This window comes from Cervus canadensis, chromosome 25 (assembly GCF_019320065.1).
Source record: "Cervus canadensis isolate Bull #8, Minnesota chromosome 25, ASM1932006v1, whole genome shotgun sequence".
Classification (NCBI taxonomy): Eukaryota; Metazoa; Chordata; class Mammalia; order Artiodactyla; family Cervidae; genus Cervus; species Cervus canadensis.
In genome coordinates, this window is record NC_057410.1 from 14,060,931 (window position 1) to 14,085,367 (window position 24,437).

At 39.6% G+C, this 24,437-nt stretch overlaps 1 protein-coding gene across 1 annotated transcript in view; it reads right to left on the minus strand.

Moving 5' to 3' along the window:
• Positions 1-24,437, minus strand: part of PTPRB (protein tyrosine phosphatase receptor type B) — a 123,053-nt gene that overhangs the window by 94,090 nt on the left and 4,526 nt on the right. Inside the window, exon 3 of the mRNA XM_043447551.1 lies at positions 17,571-17,821. Within this exon, the coding sequence (XP_043303486.1) occupies positions 17,571-17,821 (251 nt within the window). The remainder of the gene's footprint in view (positions 1-17,570; positions 17,822-24,437) is intronic.

The window sequence follows — 24,437 nt, forward strand, 5'->3', positions numbered from 1 at the left end:
CATCCTTCTTTGTTTTTTCCAGTGAAGTTTTTGCATTTTTTTCTCATAGATTGGCCCTCCCAGTTTGGAATCTTTCCACTCCAATTTACTAAATACTCCTCTTTCCTTTGCACAAAACTTTGCTAAATCTTATTTTTTTCTAAGTTCTCCAAGCTTTCTCATTCTTTTTTAAAAAAATATTACATTACCAACCTACTGTACCCTATCAGTTAACTTCAAAATTGTATTTTTTATATATAATATAATGTCTGAATATAATGCAATATACTGCCTTATAATAGAGGCAACTATACAAAAAAAAGGTGAAGAGGACTAGTCAAACAAGGCAATAACAAAATATCCCCACCACACTCTTCAAATGCTTCTAAATTCTATAATTAATAGTGACCTGCTAATAATAACCCTGGGGATAGGAATTAGGAAAAGGAGGAGCAATTTCTTTAAGTGCAGTGATTTTATTATTGATCTATCAAAGAAAAACATTGTACATTTAAGGCTGTGTGTCTTTTATCTATTTTGATACCAATGTGTATGAGGAATTACAGCAATCTATGAAGGAAAGGCCTAGGAGTCAGAGATATGTCTTTTCCAAACATAAGTAATTGCTGTTTTGTTTTGTTTTTTGGAGTATCATAAGGCTCATGGCAAAGCCCCCAATTAATTAGTGGGTCCTAAATAACCCATAAGAATGACTATATTATGAAACAAGGAGAGAAAGTTTAAACTCAGGTTTTTACTGATTACATTTTAAAGGCTGATTTTCTTTTTAGAAACACTTATATGAATATGAAAAATTAGAGAGATGTGTAGTAGATTCAAGGAAGTAAGGGACTGGGAAAATCTGCCAGATAACATCTTTTACAAAAGGAGTTTATTTGAAACTACTGTACAAAGTATAAATAAAATAATTCATTTTATTCTTTGTTCTCATCTTTGTTTGGAATTCCTCAACTTCTTTTGAACCTATTTATCCTGTTTAATTAGTGAAGGACAGAACCTGGCATGCTGCAAGTCCATAGGGTCACAAAGAATCAGACACGACTTAGCGACTAAACAACAACAAATCCTGTTTAATGCCACTGCATTTGCTTTATGAGTTACTGCATTCCAGAAATTTGGAGTCAGCCTCTCTGTAACTTTTCAGGGATAACTTCTCTTTGCCACTGTGAAATCTTTCCCAGACTGCATGGGAAGGGTGGGGCTGTTTTTAGTATTAGATATGTGTCTAAAATCAAACTGTTGGTTAAACAGCTGCCTTTTAAACAAATAGTCATAACAATTAATGAATAATTTCTCTAAGTGACATTCATTGATTATGAATTCATAGATGGTAGCATGATTCTTTTCATGTTAAGAACATACATGTTGAATGATACAACTGATCATCAGGGGTCCTGGGGCCACGTTTTGAGAATTGTTACTTTACATCCAAGTTTGAGCAGGGTGCAGAGAAGTTTGAGGGGATGTAGGGAGAGTGGATCAGTAAATCTGATTGGTTAATTCAAACTTCTCACTCATGACCTAAAAGGTCTTTTGTGACCTGGCCTCTGCTCACAGCATGCCTCTCTCTTGCTTGCCTGGGTCCAGCACCCTGGGTCTAATAATCCATTTACTCACTCATTTAGCAAATACTGACTGAGCACCTACTGTGTGCCAGGCCTTGGTTTAAGTTATGGAGACACCCTAAGGAGCTGACTCTTTTCTGCCCCAGGGCCTTTGTGCTTGCAGTTTTCTCTTGGACCACTTCCGCCCACAGGCTCTGCTTAGCTATCTTCTCAGTCTTTAGATCTCAGCCTAAACACACCCCTGTGGGGCCAGACCCTTTCTGACCTCCTGGGGTTAAGTGTGCCGTTATCAATCTTCATCTCAGCAACCCATTTATTTAATTCTGCACATTAATGACACTTGGTAATAATCTAATTATTTATACGTTTGTATACTAACTGTCTTCCCTGGCCATGCAGAGAATTCCTTGTGGGCAGAGTCTTTGTCTGTCTTGCTCCTCTGCACAGAACTTGGCAGTATGGTGGAGTTTCAACAAGTATTTTTTGAATGAGTAGATGAATGAATGAATGAGTGAGTCTTTGTAGCTGCTCAGTAAATATTGTCATCTGAATAAGTACTTTAAACAAGCCCTTCTAGACATGTTCCTGCTGTATACCTCAAAGATCATCTTGAAAGGGAGGGAGGGTGAGAGAAGAGAGAAGAGAAGATTGATTTTGAAGAGAAAGAGGTGGGAAAAGATGAGTGGGAGGAAAGATAAAGGGAGAAAAAGAAGAAAGGGGAGGGGAGGCGTAATCTTTAGGACAGTGGTTCTCAAAGGCTAGAGTCAGCATCATCTGAGAACTTGCTAGAAACATAAAATCTTAGGGGCCGACCACAACCTGAGGAATTTGAAATGAGCTCTGGTGGAGCTCAATAATGTGTGCGTGGTTTTTAACAAGATTTCCTGCTTTAGTTGGTGAGAAAGAGCTATCCAAATTCCAATAAAAAGTCTTAGATTGTCAGTCCCGAACCCTGAATCCTGAACCAGATCATTTTATATTAAAGAAAGTTAATGATAATTCATTCTTTTAAATTTCACTGAGCTCTCTGGTTATAAGAAATATATTGGCAATTTAAAAGGTCTTGAACAGTTTTAGAAAGTGTCAAGTAAAGTGGTGACATAATATATAATATAGTATATATTTTATATAGTATATTTACAGTGTGCATTATATGCACATTTTGATATTTAACACTTCCCCATAAAGTACAGATGCTAAAGGGAAAATGATCAACATGCAGCAAACAACAGATGACAGGCCAATTCTGATGCCTTTTTTAATGCAGCTCTCATGTCTGTTTCCTCAGAGATTTTTAAAAAGAAGAAAGCCTAGCAATTAGGGAATGTGTCAATTAAAAACAATTACAAGATGGCAAATCCTTTTCTTTGTTTAAATTTGAACTGGCTCTATAAGTCAATGATAGCAGAAGTGAATACAATTTTAACCTGCCACAGGTGTCATGCATTTAAAAAGGGATTTATTAAAATTTAAGGTAAGATCATTTTGATAAGCAGTTTTCTCAAAAGGACCGTGACTTTTGTGTTTAGAGATACTATTTTGGGATACTTACATTTCAAGGAAGCTTTCTAGCTTCCTTAATCGTAACCTTACTAGGTCGTAGGTCTCCAGGAAAATGGAAACAAATACAAACATTTGGGGGTGGTTTAATGAGGGGGTGGACTAAATGAGAAGGTACATGTTATATGAAGAGCACTTCCCTGGCTAACAAGTGTTAGACAGTGTGAGTAGTAATAGTATATAAAAGCAATAAATCATGGATGCTGAGCACCCAGCAATGCTAGAGAATGACAAAGTCCACGGATGAGAATGTCTTTCTGAGCACATCCAAATAATAATAAACTACCCTCTCTGTCAATCCCATACCCAAGAGGAATTCTTCAGTAGATCGGCACAAAAGACATTCACTGGCTGCTCTGACTGTTGGCCGTGCCAAGATTTTTTTTAAACCCTGGAAGGGAGGGGTGGGAGTGCCGGATGTGTCTCTAGCAGCAGCCCCACCATCTCCTCTCCCAGACACATCTCTAAGGTTTCCTGGTATTTTTTTTTTTTCCTACATAAATTTCTCACCCTCTTCCCTTCCCCCACTTTTTAATTTTAATCTAGAGGAAATGGGCTTTGCATAGCTTTTGTCAGAGCTTTATAACTGTACTCAGAATGAGTTAAAACCAGATGTGACTGTAAACGAATCACTTTTCCAATCTCAAGCGATTCTGTTGCATCTTCATTCCCACGTTTCACGCGCTGTCACCCCACCCTCGGAAATGAGTTGGCTCACATATGCACAAAATCAAGAGGTTAATGTGGCCGTGGGGATGTCTATATGGGCGTGACTGCTATACATTCCGCTGTCAGGAGCTAGGTCATGATTCTCACGACTATCCCAGCTCTAGGATAGTAAATAAACAAAACATGGCTAACACTAGCTTTAAGGAAAAGGAGAACAAAAACAAAAAGCACACATCTCATCTCCCTTAGAAAGGGATGATTGGAGGGTAAAGATTCTTTTTTTCTGTGTATCATATTAGACTGTTGACTAAGACCAAGTGTAGCATGGGGGCTTCCCAGGTGGCACAGTGGTAAAAAATCTGCCTGCCAATACAGGAGATGCAGGTTTGACCCCTGGGTCAGGAAGATCCCCTGGAGTAGGAAATGGCAACTTGCTCAAATATTCTTGCCTGAAAAACTATATGGACAGAGAAGCCTGGTGGACTGCAGTCCTTGGGGTTGCAGAGAGTTAGACACAACTGAGCAACTGAACACACATCATGTTAGAACATTATTTCCCAAGAATCCTCTGGCGGTTGTAAACAGAGGACTCTATTTGGTGAGCACATGTTCCTTTTCTGGCTCTTATAGTGTGATCTTAATATTGTTTTTAAAAAATGGAATAAGCAAGTAATTTTGAGAAAAATAGGAGATTTTTCATGGTAAAAAGTCTGAATTTTGACTTTTCACTTAAAAAAAGTAAAAAATGGAGGCTTGCTGGGCCCCCATCCTGCTCACCTCTTCCATATAGCTTTCGCATTCCACCCTTTTCTATTGGATGAGGCAGACACAGGGCATTTCAGGGTTCTCTGAATGTTGGAGCTGACAGTGACCAAAGTGAAAAATCAAAGGGGTCTTACCATGTTTTTCAAAAATACAATGATAAAACCATCAGCAACAATAGAAAACTTTTGAAGGAAGAAGTCTTGGCTCTTTGTTATATCCCCATGCCCATGTTGTAGAGACTCAATGACTGTACATCTGCATAACACAGTAAATATTCAAATCTCACCACTCAACAAGGACACAGCTAAGTATTGGGGAATCTTAAAATAATTGTATTCTTCAGTTGTTCCAATGCAGATGTGGAACCCTCAGTTCAGTTCAGTTCAGTTGCTCAGTTGTGTCTGACTCTTTGTGACCCCATGGACTGCAGCACGCCAGGCCTCCCTGTCCATCACCAACTTCCAGAGTTTACTCAAACTCATGTCCACTGAGTTGGTGATGCCATCCAACCATCCCATCCTCTGTCGTCCCTTTCTTCTCCCACGTTCAATCTTTCCCAGCATCAGAGTCTTTTCAGATGAGTCAGTTCTTCACATCAGGTGGCCAAAGTATTGGAATTTCAGCTTCAGCATCAATCCTTCCAATGAATATTCAGGGATGATTTCCTTAGGATGGACTGGTTGGATCTCCACGCAGTCCAAGAGACTCTCAAGAGTCTTCTCCAACACAACAGTTTAAAAGCATTAATTCTTCAGTGCTCAGCTTTCTTTCTAGTCCAACTCTCACATCCATACATGACTACTGGAAAAACCATAGGCTTGACTAGATGGGCCTTTGTTGACAAAGTGATGTCTCTGCTTTTTAATATGCTGTCTAGGTTGGTCATAACTTTTCTTCCAAGGAGCAAGCGTCTTTTGATTTCCTGGCTGCAATCACCATCTGCAGTGATTTTGGAGCCCCAAAAAACAAAGTCTGTCACTATTTCCATTGTTTTCCCATTTATTTGCCATGAAGTGATGGGACTGGATGCCATGATCTTCATTTTTTGAATGTTGAGTTTTAAGCCAGCCTTTTCATTCTCCTCTTTCCCTTTCATCAAGAGGCTCTTTAGTTCTTTTTCACTTTCTGCCATAAGGGTGGTGTCATCTGAGGTTATTGATATTTCTCCCAGCAATCTTGATTCCAGCTTGTGCTTCATCCACCCAGTGTTTCTCATGATGTACTCTGCATATAAGTTAAATAAGCTGGGTGACAATATACAGCCTTGACGTGCTCCTTTCCCTATTTGGAACCAGTCTGTTGCTCCATGTCCAGCTCTAGCTGTTGCTTCCTGACCTGCATACAGGTTTCTCAGGAGGCAGGTCAGGTGGTCTGGTATCCCATCTCTTGAATAATTTTCCAGTTTGTTGTGATCCACACAGTCAAAGGCTTTGGCATGGTCAATAAAGCAGAAGTAGATGTTTTTCTGGAACTTTCTCACTTTTTAGATGATCCAATGGATGTTTGCAATTTGATCTCTGATTCCTCTGCCTTTTCTAAATCCAGCTTGAACATCTGGAAGCTCACGGTTCACGTATTGCTGAAGCCGTGCTTGGAGAATTTTGAGTATCACTTTGCTAGGATGTGAGATGAGTGCAATTGTGAGGTAGTTTGAGCATTCTTTGGCATTGCCTTTCTTTGGGATTGGGATGAAAACTGATCTTTTCCAGTCCTGTGGCCACTGCTGAGTTTTCCAAATTTGCTGGCATATTGAGTGCAGCACTTTCACAGCATCATCTTTTAGGATTTGAAATAGCTCACCTGGAATTCCATCACCTCCACCAGTTTTGTTCAGTGATGCTTCCTAAGGCCCACTTGACTTCACATTCCAGGATGTCTGTCTCTAGGTGAGTGATCACACCATCGTGATTATCTGGGTCATGAAGATCTTTTTTGTATAGTTCTTCTGTGTGGTGGCTCAGATGGTAAAGTGTCTGCCTACAATGCGGGAGACCCAGGTTTGATCTCTGGGTTGGGAAGATCCTCTGGAGAAAGAAATGGCAACCCACTTCAGTACTCTTGCCTGGAAAATCCCATGGATGGAGAAGCATGGTAGGCTACAGTCCACTGGGTCGCAAAGAGTTGGACTCTACTGAGTGACTTCACTTTCTGTGTATTCTTGCCACCGCTTCTTAATATCTTATACTTCTGTTAGGTCCATACCATTTGTGTCCTTTATTGTGCCCACCTTTGCATGAAATGTTCCCTTGGTATATCTAATTTTCTTGAAGAGATCTCTAGTCTTTCCCATTCTATTGTTTTCCTCTATTCCTTTGCACTGATCACTGAGGAAGGCTTTCTTATCTCTCCTTGCTGTTCTTTGGAACTCTGCTATCAAATGGGTGTATCTTTCATTTCTCCTTTGCCTTTTGCTTCTCTTCTTTTCACAGCTATTTGTAAGACCTCCTCAGATAACCATTTTTACTTCCTGCATTTCTTTTTCTTTGGGATGATCTTGATCCCTGCCTCCTGTACAATGTCACGAACCTCTGTCCATAGTTCTTCAGGCACTCTGTCTATCAGATCTAGTCCCTTGAATCTATTTCTCACTTCCACTGTATAATTGTAAGGGATTTGACTTAGGCCATACCTGAATGGTCTAATGGTTTTCCCTACTTTCTTCAATTTAAGTCTGAATTTGGAAATAAGGAGTTCATGATCTGAGCCACAGTCAGCTCCCAGTCTTGTTTTTGCTGACTGTATAGAGCTTCTCCATCTTTGGCTGCAAAGAACATAACCAGTCTGATTTCGGTGTTGACCATCTGGTGATGTCCCTGTGTAGAGTTTTCTCTTGTGTTGTTGGAAGAGTTGCTATGACCAGTGCGTTCTCTTGGCAAAACTCTATTAGCCTTTGCCCTGCTTCATTCTGTCCTCTAAGGCCAAATTTGTCTGTTACTCCAGGTGTTTCTTGACTTCCAACTTTTGCATTCCAGTTCCCTATAATGAAAAGGACATCTTTTTTGGGGTGTTAGTTCTAGAAGGTCTTGTAGGTCTTCATAGAACTATTCAACTTCACTTTCTTCAGCATTACTGGTAGGGGCATAGACTTGGATTACTGTGATATTCAGTGGTTTGCCTTGGAAATGAGCAGAGATCATTTTGTCGTTTTTGAGATTGCATCCAAGTACTGCATGTCGGACTCTTCTGTTGAGGTTTTGTGGAACCCTCAGCATGACAGAATTGAAGAGTACCTAGTACCTAAGCCTTCAGGTAAACTAGTGCCTAAGCAACCTCTGACTCCACAAAAGATCTAATCCTTCTGGAATTATCCAGAGGTCATTGGTTTCAGACCACCAAGATCAAAACTCTTAGCAAATCATCTATTGTGGCATTCTCTTGTCAACTCTGCTGTCCTGGGCTGGAATTACAGCCTTGTGCAAAGAGGAGCAAATGTAAATGTTCACGGATACAGATGAAGGTTTAATAAAGCTGCACTGTCAGTGTGTGCTCATTGGCCCAGCTCTACTTGAGATCCAGATAAGAAGAGCTGTGATAAGAAAACAGGTACCTCCTGTGTACTTCCCAAACAGACAGTACCCCAGGAGTGACCGCATCTGGATTTAGCAGTGGTAGGATTCTGTTGCCAGCTCACCCAAAGAATGGGAAGAATGAAAAAAATTTCCCTTCAGAGACATTCCCTAGAATTCACAGAGTTTCCCCTTTCAGTGACTTTTCACCATATTTCATAATAACTGATTTTTAAAGCTGTTATCCTGTGAGTGGACTATGTGAGTAAAACCAGTATGTAACTGGGATAAATTGCAGAGATTTAAAGAATTTATCAGTCTTTTCCAGAGTATCTTTATCATCATACTTATCAGCTGGCTCACCCACCAGTTCTGACCCCTGGATTTACTGTTCTTTCTTGCAAATTCATCATCATTTATCATGATGCTTGCTATCCTCTCCCCCCCACCCAACCCTTTCTCCTCCTGGTCCTTGAAGAAGATGGACAGGTCTTCTTAGGTCTGAGCCACTGGTCTACCCCTCACTCAAGAGCACCCTTTGGATTCTGCCCTATACAAGCCCTTAAGCAAATCACTGTTTTTATTTTTTTTAAACTTTTTTGTTTTGAAATAATTTCAAACTTATGGATAAGTTGTAAGAATTATAATAGTGAGTGCTATGACATATCCTTACCAAGACCCATTAATCTTTTTCTAACATTCTGCCACAGTTTCAGAGTAGAATGCATATCTCCTGAATGAATTGTTAAATATCAGTAAAGACAGCAAATTTAAGAAATGCAAAATCGATATAATGCTTTAATCCATAATCCATATTTCAATTTCATCAATTGACTCAAGCATTCTTTTTGGCATTTGTTGTTGCTGTTTTTTCTCTAAGAAGGATCCCACTCAGGATTCTGTGTTTTATTTAGTTGTCAAGTCTCTTAATCTGCCATAATCTGGAACATTTCCTGTCTTTAAAACCATCCTTATGTCATTGACCTTATTGAATGATATGTCAGTTATCTCTATGGTATGTATTACCCTTCATTTGCAATTATTTGATGTTTTCTTATGATTAGGTTCAAGTTATAGGTACCTTGTCAACAGAACTGTTCTTCTTCTCTTGGGTTCAGTGTTTTTTCTCTAACAGATTAATTATTCAATTATTTCCCAATGGATCACAAATATAACTGCACATTAGAATCAATGGGAAGATTTTTACACTCTGATGCTGAGGTCCTATGTTGGCAAATTCTAATTCAATAGGTCTGAGGGAGAATTTGAGAATCTAAAAAAGCTTCCTAGATGATTCTGATGTGTGTAAGACCAGGACTGAGAGCCACAGACTTCCTGTCTCAATTTGCACATCCTGGCTTCTCCTTCGATCTCATTTTCCTTCCTTTGCCACATTCTCTCCCCTCTGCATCAACCTTCACCTGGGCTCCACCTCATCTGTCAAAGGGAGCCCATATGCTAGACAAATACTGGCAGGTTAAAGAGCCCATGTCGATGTACATGCTCGGTTTTATGGGTTGCATTTAATGTGCATGTGACTCATATTGTGACAATATAAGAACACAGCCTTTTGGTGCACCAAATGGAGAGTCAGGCAAATCCCCTATAATTAAAGGAAAATGAAAGAAAAGGAAAATCCTAGAGATTTTAAAGCCAGAGAGGGTCGAGTGAATCATAAGCCATATTATGTTATTGGCACATAATAGTCCATGTTAGCGGGCAATCTGAGAGAACTACAATCCTTTGTCAGAATTAGGCTTAAATGATGCAATTATAAATTAGGGTCGTCAGGGACACATCCCTCCCGCAATATTGTACCCCCGGCATGAGCTCCCTGTGCTGTGAGCAGTCTCAGCATCTGTTTAATCTTTTATCCTATGCACTCTAGACAACCTAAGAATCTTCTCTTGATCACAAGGAACCGTTAGGGGCTGGTTTGGAATGTTTCTTTTTACTGTATGTTTGCACTTCTGCTGCTAAGTGTTTGTCTCAGAAAAGGGGAATGTTGTCCCATTTTTAGTTCTGGCCACAGAGCAGTGGGGCAGTGGGGAGATGCCCCTGTGTTTATGTAACGTGATAAAGGAGTTGACCCCAGACTTGCTGGGGGTGGGTTTTGTTTTGTTTTGCTTTTTGCATTTGTCTCCTCAATTATTTGGAGACTCATGTTGGGCGGCGATGTCTCTGAGGGCCAAATGAAAGGAAGCACAGAGCCATTAAACCCGCACCAGCACCACAATGGCTATTCATGAACTGAGGAAATGCGGTCCCTCTCGCAGGCCTGGGCCAGGGCAGGATGGCGGTGGGGGGAAGAAGGGGGCGTGTCTCCAAACAAAACTGATGGGTGTTTAGTAGAACCAGCCAGTAACATTTTTAATGCATGTTCAATACTTCATTCCTTTGAAAGCATTGTCACATGATAATGCTAGCTCATCTGGTTCTTACAACAATCCTGTGACATAGGCAGGGTAGTGAAAAAGAGACAAAAACAAGAAGCTGGTGTTAATTTCTAAAGTAGTCAACACTACTGAATACTTATCGTGTATAGACAATGCACTAAGCACTTTTCTTAATCAGATTGTAATCTTCACAGCTGTTTTATGTGGCAGATAGATTACCTTATTTATCCTTATTTTAAAGAGGAAGCAAGTGTGACTTGAGTAGCTACTAGTTGATAACACTTGGATTCAAACCAGGCTTCTCTGACATGAAAGCGCTGGCTCTTTACCACTTTATCAAATCATCTCCCCCAAGGTCACATGGCTGAGAGATGATCCAGATCAGTCCTTCCTTGAGAGCCCATGACTCAAATGATAAATGAACTCCGCTCAGAGTTTGAAGAGAAACATAATTCTGTGGCCTGTCTTCTCTTCCTTTGGAGGCCATTTAGGCACATGCAATTTCCTACTGCACCCCATGCTCATGGCCCCAAAAGGTTGACTTCCTGCTGCCTCCAGTCCTGCCTATCTCTCTTTGCCCATAGGAAATGGCTGAAACGTGAAGGGTGAACCTCTGACACCCACCTCTGGTCTGATCTACTCCTGGGCTTGTGTACAAAGACAGAGTATATCTCTGTGGATGTGGCACACAGGGGTGCCTGGATGAGGGTATGTGCAGGGGCTGAAATCCAGCCGATGTTCCAATATGGAGCCTCGGTGCTTGCCTGCTAGAACCATGTGCCTGGAAATGCCTTTTTCTCTAATGAACACAAAGAACCTGGAGGCCAGCAGCAGTTCACTGTCTTCTCAGGCTCCACTCACCCACCCCGGGCCCCCTTCTGTCAAGATTGTACACTTTGCTAAGTCACAGCAGACTGGAATTAGATGCATTAATTCTGCTACTTGATTATTTAGCTTTTATGGCACCATCCCCTCCCACCCACTGACTTCCCAAGTGGCTCAGATGGTTAAGAATCTGCCTACAATGCGGGAGATCCAGGTTCAGTCCCTGGGTTGGGTTTGATCCCTGGATTGGGAAGATCCCCTGGAGAAGGGAATGGCTACCCACTCCATAGACATGTCTATAGACATGTCTGTCTATAGAATCCTATAGATAGAGGAGCCTGGTGGGCTACAGTTCATAGGGTCACAAAAGGTCGGACACAACTGATCAACTAACACTTTACTTTCCCCCCTCATAACACATGCACAAAAGTGCCATCAATGGTGGGAAACTAAGGCATTTAGTGAGTCCGTGAGAGAGATATTGGGAATGAAGGATGAGATTTATCTAGATCAGTTGTTCTGGAATTTAAAAGTACATCCATGTGACTTGGAGGGTTTGCTAAAACAATGATTGCTGGGCCGTACACTCAGAGATTCTGATTCAGTTGGTCTACAGTAGGGCCATAGTGGCTGCATGTCTAACGACTTCTGGATCTGGGGTCCATACTTTGAGTACCACTGAGCTAGATATTTCTTGACTCATACCACAGGCAAGCTTCTTATTCCACCAACTTTGTCTTTGTAAAGACACACACAAACACACATACACACAATCACATAACACTGTAATGGTAACAATAATAACAGCAACACTGCTGCTGCTAAGTCACTTCAGTCGTGTCCGACTCTGTGCGACCCCATAGACGGCAGCCCACCAGGCTCCCCCGTCCCTGGGATTCTCCAGGCAAGAACAGCAATAGCTAATATTAATTAAACACTATTTTCCAGGCAATACTGTAGGCACGTAATACAGGTTGATTTACTTAATTCATGTCCAGGATGAGAGAAAGAGAGTCTTGAAGCCAAGTACTGGCTCAGGTTCACAATCCTCCAAACTGACATAAGAGGATGTGAGGAAAAAGAAGAAAAAGGACAAAGGTAGGGAAAAATCTGCTCCGAAAAGAGCCAACTTAGGACAGCATTGCAGGAGCATCAGTGAGTGACGTTGGGTTCCAAATCATTTCTTTCTTGGCCTTTATCTTCATTAATAGGAGCTCTATGCAAGAGAATAAGGTGACTAGATGGGCAGGAGTGTACGTGTGTGTGTCTACTCTCCTCTTTGCTCTGCTACTGTTTAACCATGTGACCTTGGGCGAGTCCTTGCCTCTTTAAGCTGCTGCTGCTGCTGCTAAGTCACTTCAGTCGTGTCCGACTCTGTGCGACCCCATAGACGGCAGCCCACCAGGCTCCCCCATCCTTGGGATTCTCCAGGCAAGAACACTGAAGTGGGTTGCCATTTCCTTCTCCAATGCATGAAAGTGAAAAGTGAAAGTGAAGTCGCTCAGTTGTGTCCGACTCTCTGCAATCCCGTGGACCATAGCCCACCAGGCTCCTCTGTCCATAGAATTCTCCGGGAAAGAATATGAAATGGGTTGCCAATGCCTTCTCCAGGGGATCTTCCCTGGGGATTGAACCCGGGTCTCCTGCATTACAGGCAGATTCTTTACCATCTGAGCCACCAGGGAAGCCCAATAAATACGATGGTAGATTGTTGAATGACCACAGATTCATCTCACCCAATACGTATGCCCCTTTTCAAGGAGACTTTGCAGCTCTTTCCCATTAAGAAGTGGATTCTACCTATCCATCTCCTCAGTCTGGCCTGGCTTAGGATTCCATTGACTGATTGAATGTGGCAGAGGTAATGCGTGGTCACAAGCCTAGGCCTCAGTAGGCTTGTAGCTTCCACCTTTCCTCTCTTGCAAAGCTTTCCAGAACTATCCGGTAAAGAAGGTGGTATCCTCTCATGGAGGCTGAGAGGCCAGGTAGAGAACCAAGCATGCAGCCAGTTCAAATGCTAGCCATGGAAGAAGCTACTGTGAAGCTTCTAGCTCATCTGAGCCCCGATGCTGAAGGCAACTTCGAGAGTGAGCCTGGGTGAAACCAGCAGAGGACGCTCGCACTCCCACCCTCCAACTAACAAAACCATGAGAAGTAGTAAGCTCTCATTGTTTTAAACTACTAAGTTTTGGGGTTGTTTGTTACACAGTGATGGAAAATAGACACAAGTGCCCACCTCCCAGAATATATGAAAGTGCTTTATAGGCCTTGTCTCTCCCGGTCCTCACAATAGCCCTAAGAGGTAGAGGTTCATTTTAATAGATGAGGAAACTGAAGTTGGTCACTAGCTAGTAAGAGGAATTCAGGCCTTTGACTTCAAAGCCTGAGTTCTTAACCACTGTGTTTTGATACTAGTTAAGTTCTCAAGAAATATTATTTGTTGAATGTATGAACATTTTCCAAAGTCACTGGACAGTTATTTTTTTTTTTTTTTTTGGTGGGTGAGCGTGAGGAAGTGAAGAGTGATTAAGAGATGAAAGAGGAGAAATTACAAAGGAGAAAATGTGTATGTGTGTATAATTAGTCCCTCGATAAAATTCTCTCTCTATATATGTATCTATATCTATATATATCTATATATTTGATAATAGAAACATATTGAACACTAGATACGCACAAACTTTCAACAACTGGTGCTTCATCTGGGAGCTCATATAAACCTTAGGCATGAATTTCCCCTTAGAAAAAATTAAAACTCAAAAGACCAAAAAACCCAACAGAGTGTTTATCACAACCCGAGGCTGCAAACCCAGCTCTGGGCTGGATCACATGAGCTCTGTAACACAGGACTGGCTTGCTCCTGGAACTCTAGAGCTAGCTGTCCTTGCCTCACCCCAGTAGAGACCAGCCACATCTAGGAGCTTCCTATATGTTTGTTTTACAATGGTAAAACTTGGGCAAAAATGAGGCAATATTCTTTTTTGCTAAAATACAGCCTTATAGTGTTCAGGCAGATATGTTTCTATTGATTGTAGTATCTATTTGGCATGTTTTTTATTTGATGCAGAGGGTTTTTTTTTTTTTTTTTTTGGTACTGATCTCTCTCTCTCTCTCTCTGTCTCTGTCTCTCTCTCTCTCTATATATATATATATGCTTGCTGTTGTTGTCTAGCCACTAAGTTGTGTCTGACTCATTTGTAACCCCATGAACTTAGCCCTCTAGGCTCCTCTGTCCATGGAATTCTCCAGGCAGGAATACTGGATTAGGTTGCCATTCCCTTCACCAGGGGTTCTTCCTGACCCAGGGATTTAACCTGCGTCTCTTGTATTGCAGGCAGATTCTTTACCATTTGAGCCACCTGGGAAGCCTGTAAGTTCTAAGTAAGTTCAGACACTCAGTCGTGTCTGACGCTTTATGACCCCATGGACTGCAGCACGCCAGGCTTCCCTGTCCATTACCAACTCCCAGAGCTTGCTCAAACTCATGTCCATAGAGTCGATGGTGCCATTCAATCATCTCATCCTCTGTTGTTCCCTTCTCCTCCTGCCTTCAATCCTTCTCAGAATCCATCAGGTGGCTAAAGTATTGGAGTTTCAGTCTCAGCATCAGTCCTTCCAATGAATATTCAGGACTGATTTCCTTTAGGATGGACTGGTTGGATCTCCTTGCAGTCCAAGGGACTATCAAGAGTCTTCTCCAACACCACAGTTCAGAAGCATCAATTCTTTGGTGCTCAGCTTTCTTTATAGTCCAACTCTCACAACCATACATGACTGCTGGAAAAAGCCTATATATATACTGATAAAAATTAGTACATAGATACTGATATCAATACACACACACACACAGACTCTTGATGAGGGTGAAAGAAGAGAGTGAAAAAGCTGGCTTAAAACTCAACATTAAAAAAACTAAGATCATGGCATCTGGTCCTATCATTTCATGACCTATAGAAAGGGAAAAAAGTGGAAGCAGTGACAGATTTTATTTTCTTGGGCTCCAAAATCACTGTGGAGAGTGACTGCAGCCATGAAATTAAAAGACACTGTTCCTTGGAATGAAAGCTATGACAAACCGAGACAGTGTATTAAAAAGCAAAGACATCACTTTACTAACAAAGGTTCGTATAGTCAAAGCTATGGTTTTTCCAGTAGTCATGTATGGGTGTGAGAGTTGGACCATAAAGAAAGGTAACCACTGGAGAATTGATGTTTTCTTGATGTTTTCGAATTGTGGTGCTGAAGAAGACTCTAGAGAGTCCCTTGAACTGCAGAGAGATCAAACCAGTCAATCCTAAAGGAAATCAACCCTGAGTCTTCATTGGAATGACTGATGCTGGAGCTGAAGCTCCAATACTTTGGCTATCTGATGTGAAGAGCTGACTCATTGGAAAAAACCCTGATGCTAGGAAAGATTGAAGGCAGAAGAAGAAGTGGGTGGCAGATGATGAGATGATGAGATGGTTAGATAGTATCACTGACTCAGTGGACAGGAGTTTGAATGAACTCTGGGAGATGGAGAAGGACAGGGAAGCCTGGAGTGCCACAGTCCATGGGGTCTCAAAAGAATCAGACATGACTTAGGGACTGAACAAAAGCAACATACACACAAAATACACACATAAGTACAGAAAAAAGTAAACATAAATATTTAAGCTCAGCTATAAGAATCCCCTAATAAACTGGTGTTAGAATGCAGTTTTAGTCAAGGCACATTCAGCCAGAATGAGAAGGTGTTCCACCAAGAAGTGTTCAATTCCGCAAGCAAGTGGTGAAACTCTCACTGACATCAGTGGTTGAAAGGGCTCAGGGCTTGGAGATTTAGGGAAACCACAGGGCCAGTTCATGATGGCATTCTTAAGTAACAGCATTCCTGCTCCTTTTTCCTGTCTTTCCTTCCTACTTTCCAAGCCCAGATGTATCTGAAACCATGAAGATCAAGCTTGGAGAGGTGGGTATATAGCTGGTGAGATGTGAGAGAATTTGAACATACTCCCTTTCCCCTATTTCAAGACCAAGCTTGGTGGGGTGATGGAAGGCAGAAGCTAACATTTCAACTGAATTTAGAGTTTAGGTTATTTCTTGAAATGGTATTTTTGCTAATAGGCTGACAGTGAATATTGAGCTTTAAACTGATTAAAGAGTGTCCAGAAAAGTCATGATGCCTTCTGAACTCTTCAGAGACAAGGCAAGAAATAGGTTGGAGGGCAGATTTATAGCACTGGCTCTATTTGTTTTGCAGTCAATAATGAGGTATGGGTTCACTAGCGAGGAGTCGTGTGCAATTTTAATTTCTGCACAATGCAAAGGAAGACAGCTCTAAAATGGTTAAGTCACATGCATAGTGTTGAGCTTTTACTTTCTTTAAATTACTTGGGTTGCTTCTGTGTGTGTGGATGTGTTCAGTCATGTCTGACTCTTTGTGACGCCACAGATTATTGGCAGCCAGCCTCCTCTGTCTATGGAATTTTCCAGGCAAGACTACTAGAATGGGTTGCCATTTCCTCCTGCAGAAAGTCCTCCTGACCCGGGGATCGAACCCACGGTCTCTGCATCTCTTGCATTGACAGGTGGATTCTTTACTGTTGCACTACCTGGGAAGCCCTCAGGTCGCTTGTTATGAAACAGCTAAACACTGCCAAATGAAACCTTAGCTTTTAAAATGTGCTTTAATTACAGCTATTGTCTAAAATGATGGCCTAAAACCCTGAGTGGAAAGCAAAACCAAATGAGGTGAACACCTGAAATGGAAACGCTATGTGAACAGATTCTATAGCCGTGTCCTGGCTGCTTCTCAGCCATTTACCTGTCCTCTTGTGGATGCTGAGGTAGAATTGCTATATGACTCAGCTTATCCTTGTCCATCTTCACAAATCTGGTATAATGATTTCTGAAGCTTCCATTGCTTTGTGGCTCTCTCCCCTCCCTTATAAGCATAAATGATTGTGACCTATATGCAGGGGGACCTGCAAATTACTGACTATAATTTTTATTTCCTGATTTTAATTCTTGTAAGACTATGAACCCTGACTTCAGTTCAGAAATGAGGCCTGTCTACAGGAGTTATAATTATCTTCAGCTTATAAAGGTGTAGCCATTTAAATTCTACCTCCAAGATTTTCTCATTATGCAAAATGCCTTCATGTACAATTAACAACAAAGACACAGAGTGCCTCATCACCCACTTGAGTAGCATTATTTCCAGCAAAGCCAGTCTTTTCAAGCAATGGGCTTTCTGAGGCCTTCCCAAAACACACTCCATACACTCCCTTCTCCTCACTTACCTCTTCCGTGGTGCTGGAGAAGGGTGGAGTAGTCCAGGGAACCCAAGATGTCATTCCAGCCATCCATAGACTGAGGTGCTGCCTCTGGCTGATGTTCTGGCTGTAGTTTTCTGGGGTACTTCTGGTGAAGACCTCGGTGGTATTTCTAATAAGGTGTCCCAGGCTATATGGAAGTGCATTAAAAGTAGTGGGGGTCTGGGGAGGAGCTGTGTTTCTAATGCTCCTTACTGAGACTTCAGTTCCTGGGCCAGCTGAGTAAAGAAAGCACAGGTGCTAAAATTACCCTCGTGTTCGATACAGTCTTCATATAAAAACAGTTTTTCTTAGAAAAAGACCGCTTTAACAATGGGCATGTAGATAAGTTTCAGTTACACGAAAAATAGAAGATAGTTTGAGTGTGACCATACCCATTTGCCCTGTCTTGTTACCCATCTTTTATCCATCTATCCAATTTAAAAGGTGCAGGGAGAATTATGGAAACTGTGCTATCAGGGATAAGCCCAAAATGAGGCTCAAGATGGAAAAGGCCCTTTTATAATTTAGCAAGATGTAAATATCAGCTGTTCTCTTAAATGTTAATAAAATAACCAAGACCATTAAGCATCTTTTCCTTGAGATGTGAAGGATTGTTCAGGGTACCCTGTATATGCAATTGCCAGATGTAGCAAATAAAAAGATGTGATGCCCAGTTAAATTACTATTTCACGTAAATAACCAAAGACTCAGTATATTTAATATATCCCCAATATACAACATTCAAAGATTATATTATATTGTATGTTAGGAATATGCTTATACTGAAAACTGTCATTTATCTGAAATTCAAACGTAACTGGGTGTGGTATATTTTATCCAGCAACCCTACCTGTACATCTACTAAAGCTTTGATAAATGTTTGGACATTCTCCCTAGTTTCTGTTTATCTTCCTGAATTCTGTGCCACTATCACTATTGTGCCTGGCATATGTAGAGATGTCCTGGGATGTCTTCTATAGGACAGATCCAACTGTACTATTAGTAATATGCCTTTACAACAGACCCCAAGAAGCAGTCTTGATTCTGCACTCTTAACTGATTTAGGTGCTAGAATGTCCTTTTACACAGATACTAATCTATTGTTGGGATGCAAAAAATTCTATACGTGGAGATTAGTATTTTGGCTATTTCGAGCTTTGGCCAATGTCAATCCCCTGAGTTGATTACTACCTAAGACAATTTTAGCTCTCATATCCTCAGAAAAAAAAGATTTAATGGTGAGGTGAGGGCAGAGACAAGCTTCCATATACCTAGCATGTAATTATGTGTCTTTGCATGTCAACCTATGTTTACTCTTCTTCACCAAGGAGCAGTTGGTAAGTTCTCCTCTTGAGAACTATTTTTTTAGTCAGTTTATAGAATTAATTCAATGGATGAAATAAGACTTTCACCAAGTTAGGTAAATGATCAAAGCACTCTTGAAATTTCTTTTGCAAATAACATAGCTTATCACCATTGCAAGTAGCTTTGGGATATCTTATGGAAAAACTTCTACTCTTCTATAACTGTCTTTAGTTAACCTCCTAAACGTATTTTCAAGACACACCAAACCAAACAAGTTCATTTTCCAGTTTAGGACACCACCTTTTTTCCAAAGAAAGAACCTACAGAATATTCAAGTCTGGTACCCCTTCATTTTGTGTCTATGTTTTAACTTGTGCTATTTAAGAAACAGGAAGGAAACTTTAGTCTTAACATTTAACTTCCAAATTTTGTGAATTTCAAAACAAACTTTGTTAGGTATCATAATCTCCTTTGGAGCTTGTTGGAATATTAAAGCCTTACTGCCCCACTCCCTACCCCCAAATTATGATCTAGTATATCTGGTGTGGGATCTAGCACCTGCATTTATATACATTTCTCTGGTGTAATATACTCTAAATATGTAACTTTTTCCATATGTACAATATGAGCCAAAGCTGAATTCTAATCATGTCTAATGTGGGAATTGAAGAATTATGAAGTAGATGAAAAGAAAGAAAAATCCATCATAGAAATATATAAGGTGATTAAAATAATTTCACCTTTCCATTGCGTGAATTCTTTGTTGAAATGGGTGCTATGAAATTACACTAAAAATAGTATATCTCTGTGTGTTTTGGGTTCTATAATTCTGATGTTCTTTTAAAAGGTATATACACTTTACAGTTCATGAAAGAACAAGATGTGTTTTGACAAATGCAAGGAAAAGTTCCTACACAATGGAACAATATGTTGAAGCTATTTTTAAAAAGCTTTATTGTACCATTGCTATTACATTGTTTCCACATTATACACAATTCCTCTTAGAACACAATTCAAAATAAGGTGGACCATCCTAGGTCCAATCTAAGAAGTTTAGTACTTAATGTAGAAAAAATAAAGCTTAGCACTTAGAGCTCACCTATAAGATGATTTGCAATGACTGTGTCATATCAAGACCATATTTCAAATACATTTCTTTAAAAAGCAATATGCATTTTAGTTTATTAATTCATCTATGATTGCCTCAGGAATAATCATAATAGAAATGGAAGTTTTGTATAATGATAGTGGAGACAATACACAATTTGTTAGTTTCCCTCTTTTAAATGATTAAAAAAATGTTCAAGCATATTGAAAACAAGAACTTGAATAAAACTCATTTTGGATATATAAAATTTAAACTATATTGATACTTTCTATTCTGTAGGAAGATGCCAAATGTAATGTGTCCTTTAAAAGTGGGAAAGAAATCTGGAAAAGAGATAAATGAAACAGAAGATACCTTAGAAAAATGATGATTTGTATATATACATTTACACACAAATATTTAATATACAAGATATATTAAATAAGATTTGACTAGAATAAAGTGAAAGGTCTGGGCATTATAATATTCTGAATAATTATTAGAAATGTTAAAATGAATAATTAAAATTTCAGAAAATGCAGTCAATGAAATAAAGAATACATTTAAAATTACACATGCCTAAAATTTGAAAAAGTGAGTTAGGAAGTTTAAACATTTTTGAAAAGAGTACCAAAGATGGAAACTTTACAAACAATAGGAGGCATAACAATCAAGAAGGCATAATCAGGGGTTAATTTTTTTTTTAAGAAACTTAAAAAAGATGCAAGATTAGGAAAAAGTAAAATTAATAAATGGAAATTGATACCAAGACATAGGATAGTAAAACATCAAAGCATAGCAAAGTAAAAAATTTAGATTAAAAAATGAAAGTTTAGCCAATCAAAGAAATGCTTTTCAGTAGCTAATTACTACTCAACTACTGTACTATGGTTTGTTAGATGATGATGAGCCTGGTTTATCCTAATGTCCCACATCTTCTTTTGGGAAAATGCACACACAAACATTGGAAAAGGATGAAATGGTGGTGTAGAAGGATGGAGGGAGAAGAATGGTTTATTAGTTCATGGCTACAAGGCTTTGGGGGAGACACGCTGAGCCAGAGCCTAAACAGGGTTAGGGCAAAAGCATGTGGAAAGCAGGTGAATTACTTGGTGTGCCCAGGGCTGGCTCATCTGTTAGGCGCAACACAAACACTGCCTAGGGCTCTTGATTTTTAGGGTCCATGAAATGGCTTACTTCCTTTGAAAATAATTTTTGACAAAGAACTTTCAGGGTCAAAAAAATGTTAATTTTTTTTCACAGGTTGTGAATAAATGAGAATGCTAGGACCCATGATAATTTTTTATTTTTTATTTTTTTTCCAGTGGAGGAAGGAAGTCACAAAGATATAAGAGCACAGAGCCCGTGAAAGTCATATGCAGCCTTGGGTGTGCCCTGGTAAGTTCAATGACGTGTCACAAGCTGAAAATCGTTGAGCAACTCCGGATGCTATGTTAGATGTTTTTCAGTGATCATAGAAAGCATATATTAATACTCAATGACAGGATGATTTTCAATGATCATGTAAATAAATGGTTAATTGCAAAGTCCATGTTATAATGATGCAAGGAGGGAAACTCTAAAATGTCAGTGACAGCCAATTTGGTCAGAGTCTGTGTATACAAAGACACTTTCTGTTTTGCTTTGTTCATTTCCCATCAAGCTCTCTGTATTTACAAGTACTACTACCGATCACTAGAGGAAATAGCTGCTAAAACCCAGTCTCCCAAGAGCATATATGATTGCTTACCTATTACAATGCTTATGCATTTTATTCCCTCACCCATATGACTACAATGAAACAATTACTCTAACCGGCAGGTATAACAAGCCTGCCAACAATATGATTTACTTCAGCAGTGAGATCTCGTAGTGATTTTACTAACTCAGCCATATCAGGGACACTTGAAAATATATCTGGAAAAATTTGCTTGTCCTCAGACAAAACTGAGATCTGAATGAATGAATCTGTAGCAGATGTGGAATAAATGTTGATTGGTTGGCTGACATATACAATGTTACTCTTCATACAATATGAAACATCTTAGTGAAAGTAACAATTTTAGACAGTCATCCTGGGTGTTTATACTTCTAAGGAGACTTCGAATTCTTTGGAATAGGTATCCAAACCACAGATGGAATTTTGTACTCCTCATTTGGAAGTCCTAGAACTATTTGAGTATGGTCTGCTGTCAACAGATTGGTGCTGGTGTTGTGGAATCCTTTTTCAAGTTTAGAATGCTTTTATTTTCCTGTCTTAAGGATTATTTGCTTAGGTATGCTTGCAAATATGTAATATCCTTTGAGAAGATTTCTCTGTTTCTCATGTAAAAGAGGGGGCCAATGAATGAGTTATTTTCCATATTGTGTAGGGCCTTACAACTTCAATAATTCAGTCCCCGTAACCTGTGTTGTCTACTTGTGGGGCTAAGACTTTTCCTGTTGGACTAGATGATCCTGTAACTGTTAATGGCTTGGTGGGTTTAAAAATTCTGCTTGATTTGGGAAGAAGAGAAAAACCACTAATCAGGACTTCAGTAGTGGCATAAAAGTAGTCCGTAACTTTCCTTAATTGTTCCCTATTATTGTGATGTGCAAGCTCAGTCACTCAGTTGTGTCCAACTCTTTGCAACCCCGTGGACTGTAGCCTGCCAGCCTTCTCTGTCCACGGGATTTTCCAGGCAAGAATACAGGAGTGAATTGCCATTTCCTCCTCCAGGAGATCTTCCCAACCCAGTGATCGAACCCTTGTCTCCTGGATTCCCTACCACAGAAGAGCCAACTTGGAATCACTGTAATTCTGATATTTAACACCTTTTAGAAGTTGAAACACATTTAGCCAGCACTTGTTGACCATTGGAACCAAGATTACCTTTAAGGGAGATAAAGATTTCTAAGTTATGATTTCTGTTCTGAAGAGGCTTATAGCATAATAATTCTTTCTAACTTTTTTTTCTTTTGCATCTCTTGTATATACAAACGACTTAGTCATGGAGAAAAAAAAATTTTTTAACTGAATTTTAAGTGAACTTTCCAAGAAATCTACAAGTACCCCTCCCCCAAAGTGTAGGCTGATATGACTTTTCCTTTAGCTTATAAGATTTTTGCTAGCAGGAAACCCTTAGGAGTGCCAGGTTTCAAAAGTTTGTAAATTAGAGATTTGGACCTCAGAATGCATTTTTACTCTTAAAGCAATAATAATCTTAAAAAATCAAATGTGTGATTATATAAAATTGCTATACAGTTGAATAGAATAAAATTTAGTTTTTCCTTATTGCCTTATTGATGACTGCCTTGTGTGAATTTATAGAAACTGAGAAACAATACACAAAATATTTCTAAAAGCTATACTCAATACAGTGACTCCAAAGATGTGGCTATATGGAGGAAAATTTTGAATCTGTCCATCACTTGTTTTATTGACACATTGCTGAAGGTAAGATGGTTTCCAGATAGCTGGATATCTGGCAACTGACTGACAAAAGAATATATAGGAAAAAGAAAATTTTGTCATTTCAGCTAGATAAATTGGCATTTTGGAAGCAATGCTTTTTATTACTCCCTACTCAGAATAATAGCTATAAGGCTCTAATTTTAAAAATTGATCTTTAAAGTTTTTTTTAAGTAAGAGGCTATCTACCGTATACATTATTATTTTTTTTTGTGGGGGAGGGATCCAAAATGAATTTATGTAGTATAGTCTTTAAGGGCAAACTTAAAATTCAGAGGGAATGGTAAAAAAATCTAAATCCATCTTTTCTTTAACTTGGTAATCTACTATGCTCCTGGTGATCCTGGTTCTACATAATCTATATATTCTTTTTAATTGGATTCCCATGAATTAGGTCCCATTAAACTCTATTCTGGGCTTCCCTTGTGGCTCAGCTGGTTAAGAATCTGCCTGCAATGTGGGAGATCTGGGTTCAATCCCTGGGTTGGGAAGATCCCCTGGCGAAGGGAACGGATATCCACTCCAGTATTCTGGCCTAGAGAATTTCATGGACTCTATAGCCCACGGGGTCGCAAAGAGTCAGACACGACTGAGAGACTTTCACTCACAAACTCTATTCTATTTGTTCCATTAAATGGTTGTTTTAAGGGGTTTTAAAGAAATATAAATTATATGAAAATTTGAAAAGATAGGTCAATTTTACATTCCTCTCCTAATAAAAATCATTGCAGTAACAGTGATTATTTGAGGAAACCTGACCCTAGTACAGGTTCTTCTCTTAAAAACCTCCTTATTAACTTTTGAATTGGATTTTGACCCACTTTGGAAACCTATTTGATTCATCCTATCATAGAGGGACTTGAGTAAAGGAGAGGAAGAAGAAAAAAGACATCTTAGTGAGAATGAAGCACAGCTAAATTATGACAAAATTCAGTGGGCATTCAAAGAAACGCTAAAAAATTTAAGAAGTATCGAGTTAAAAAAACACTATCATTTAATGTGACACATT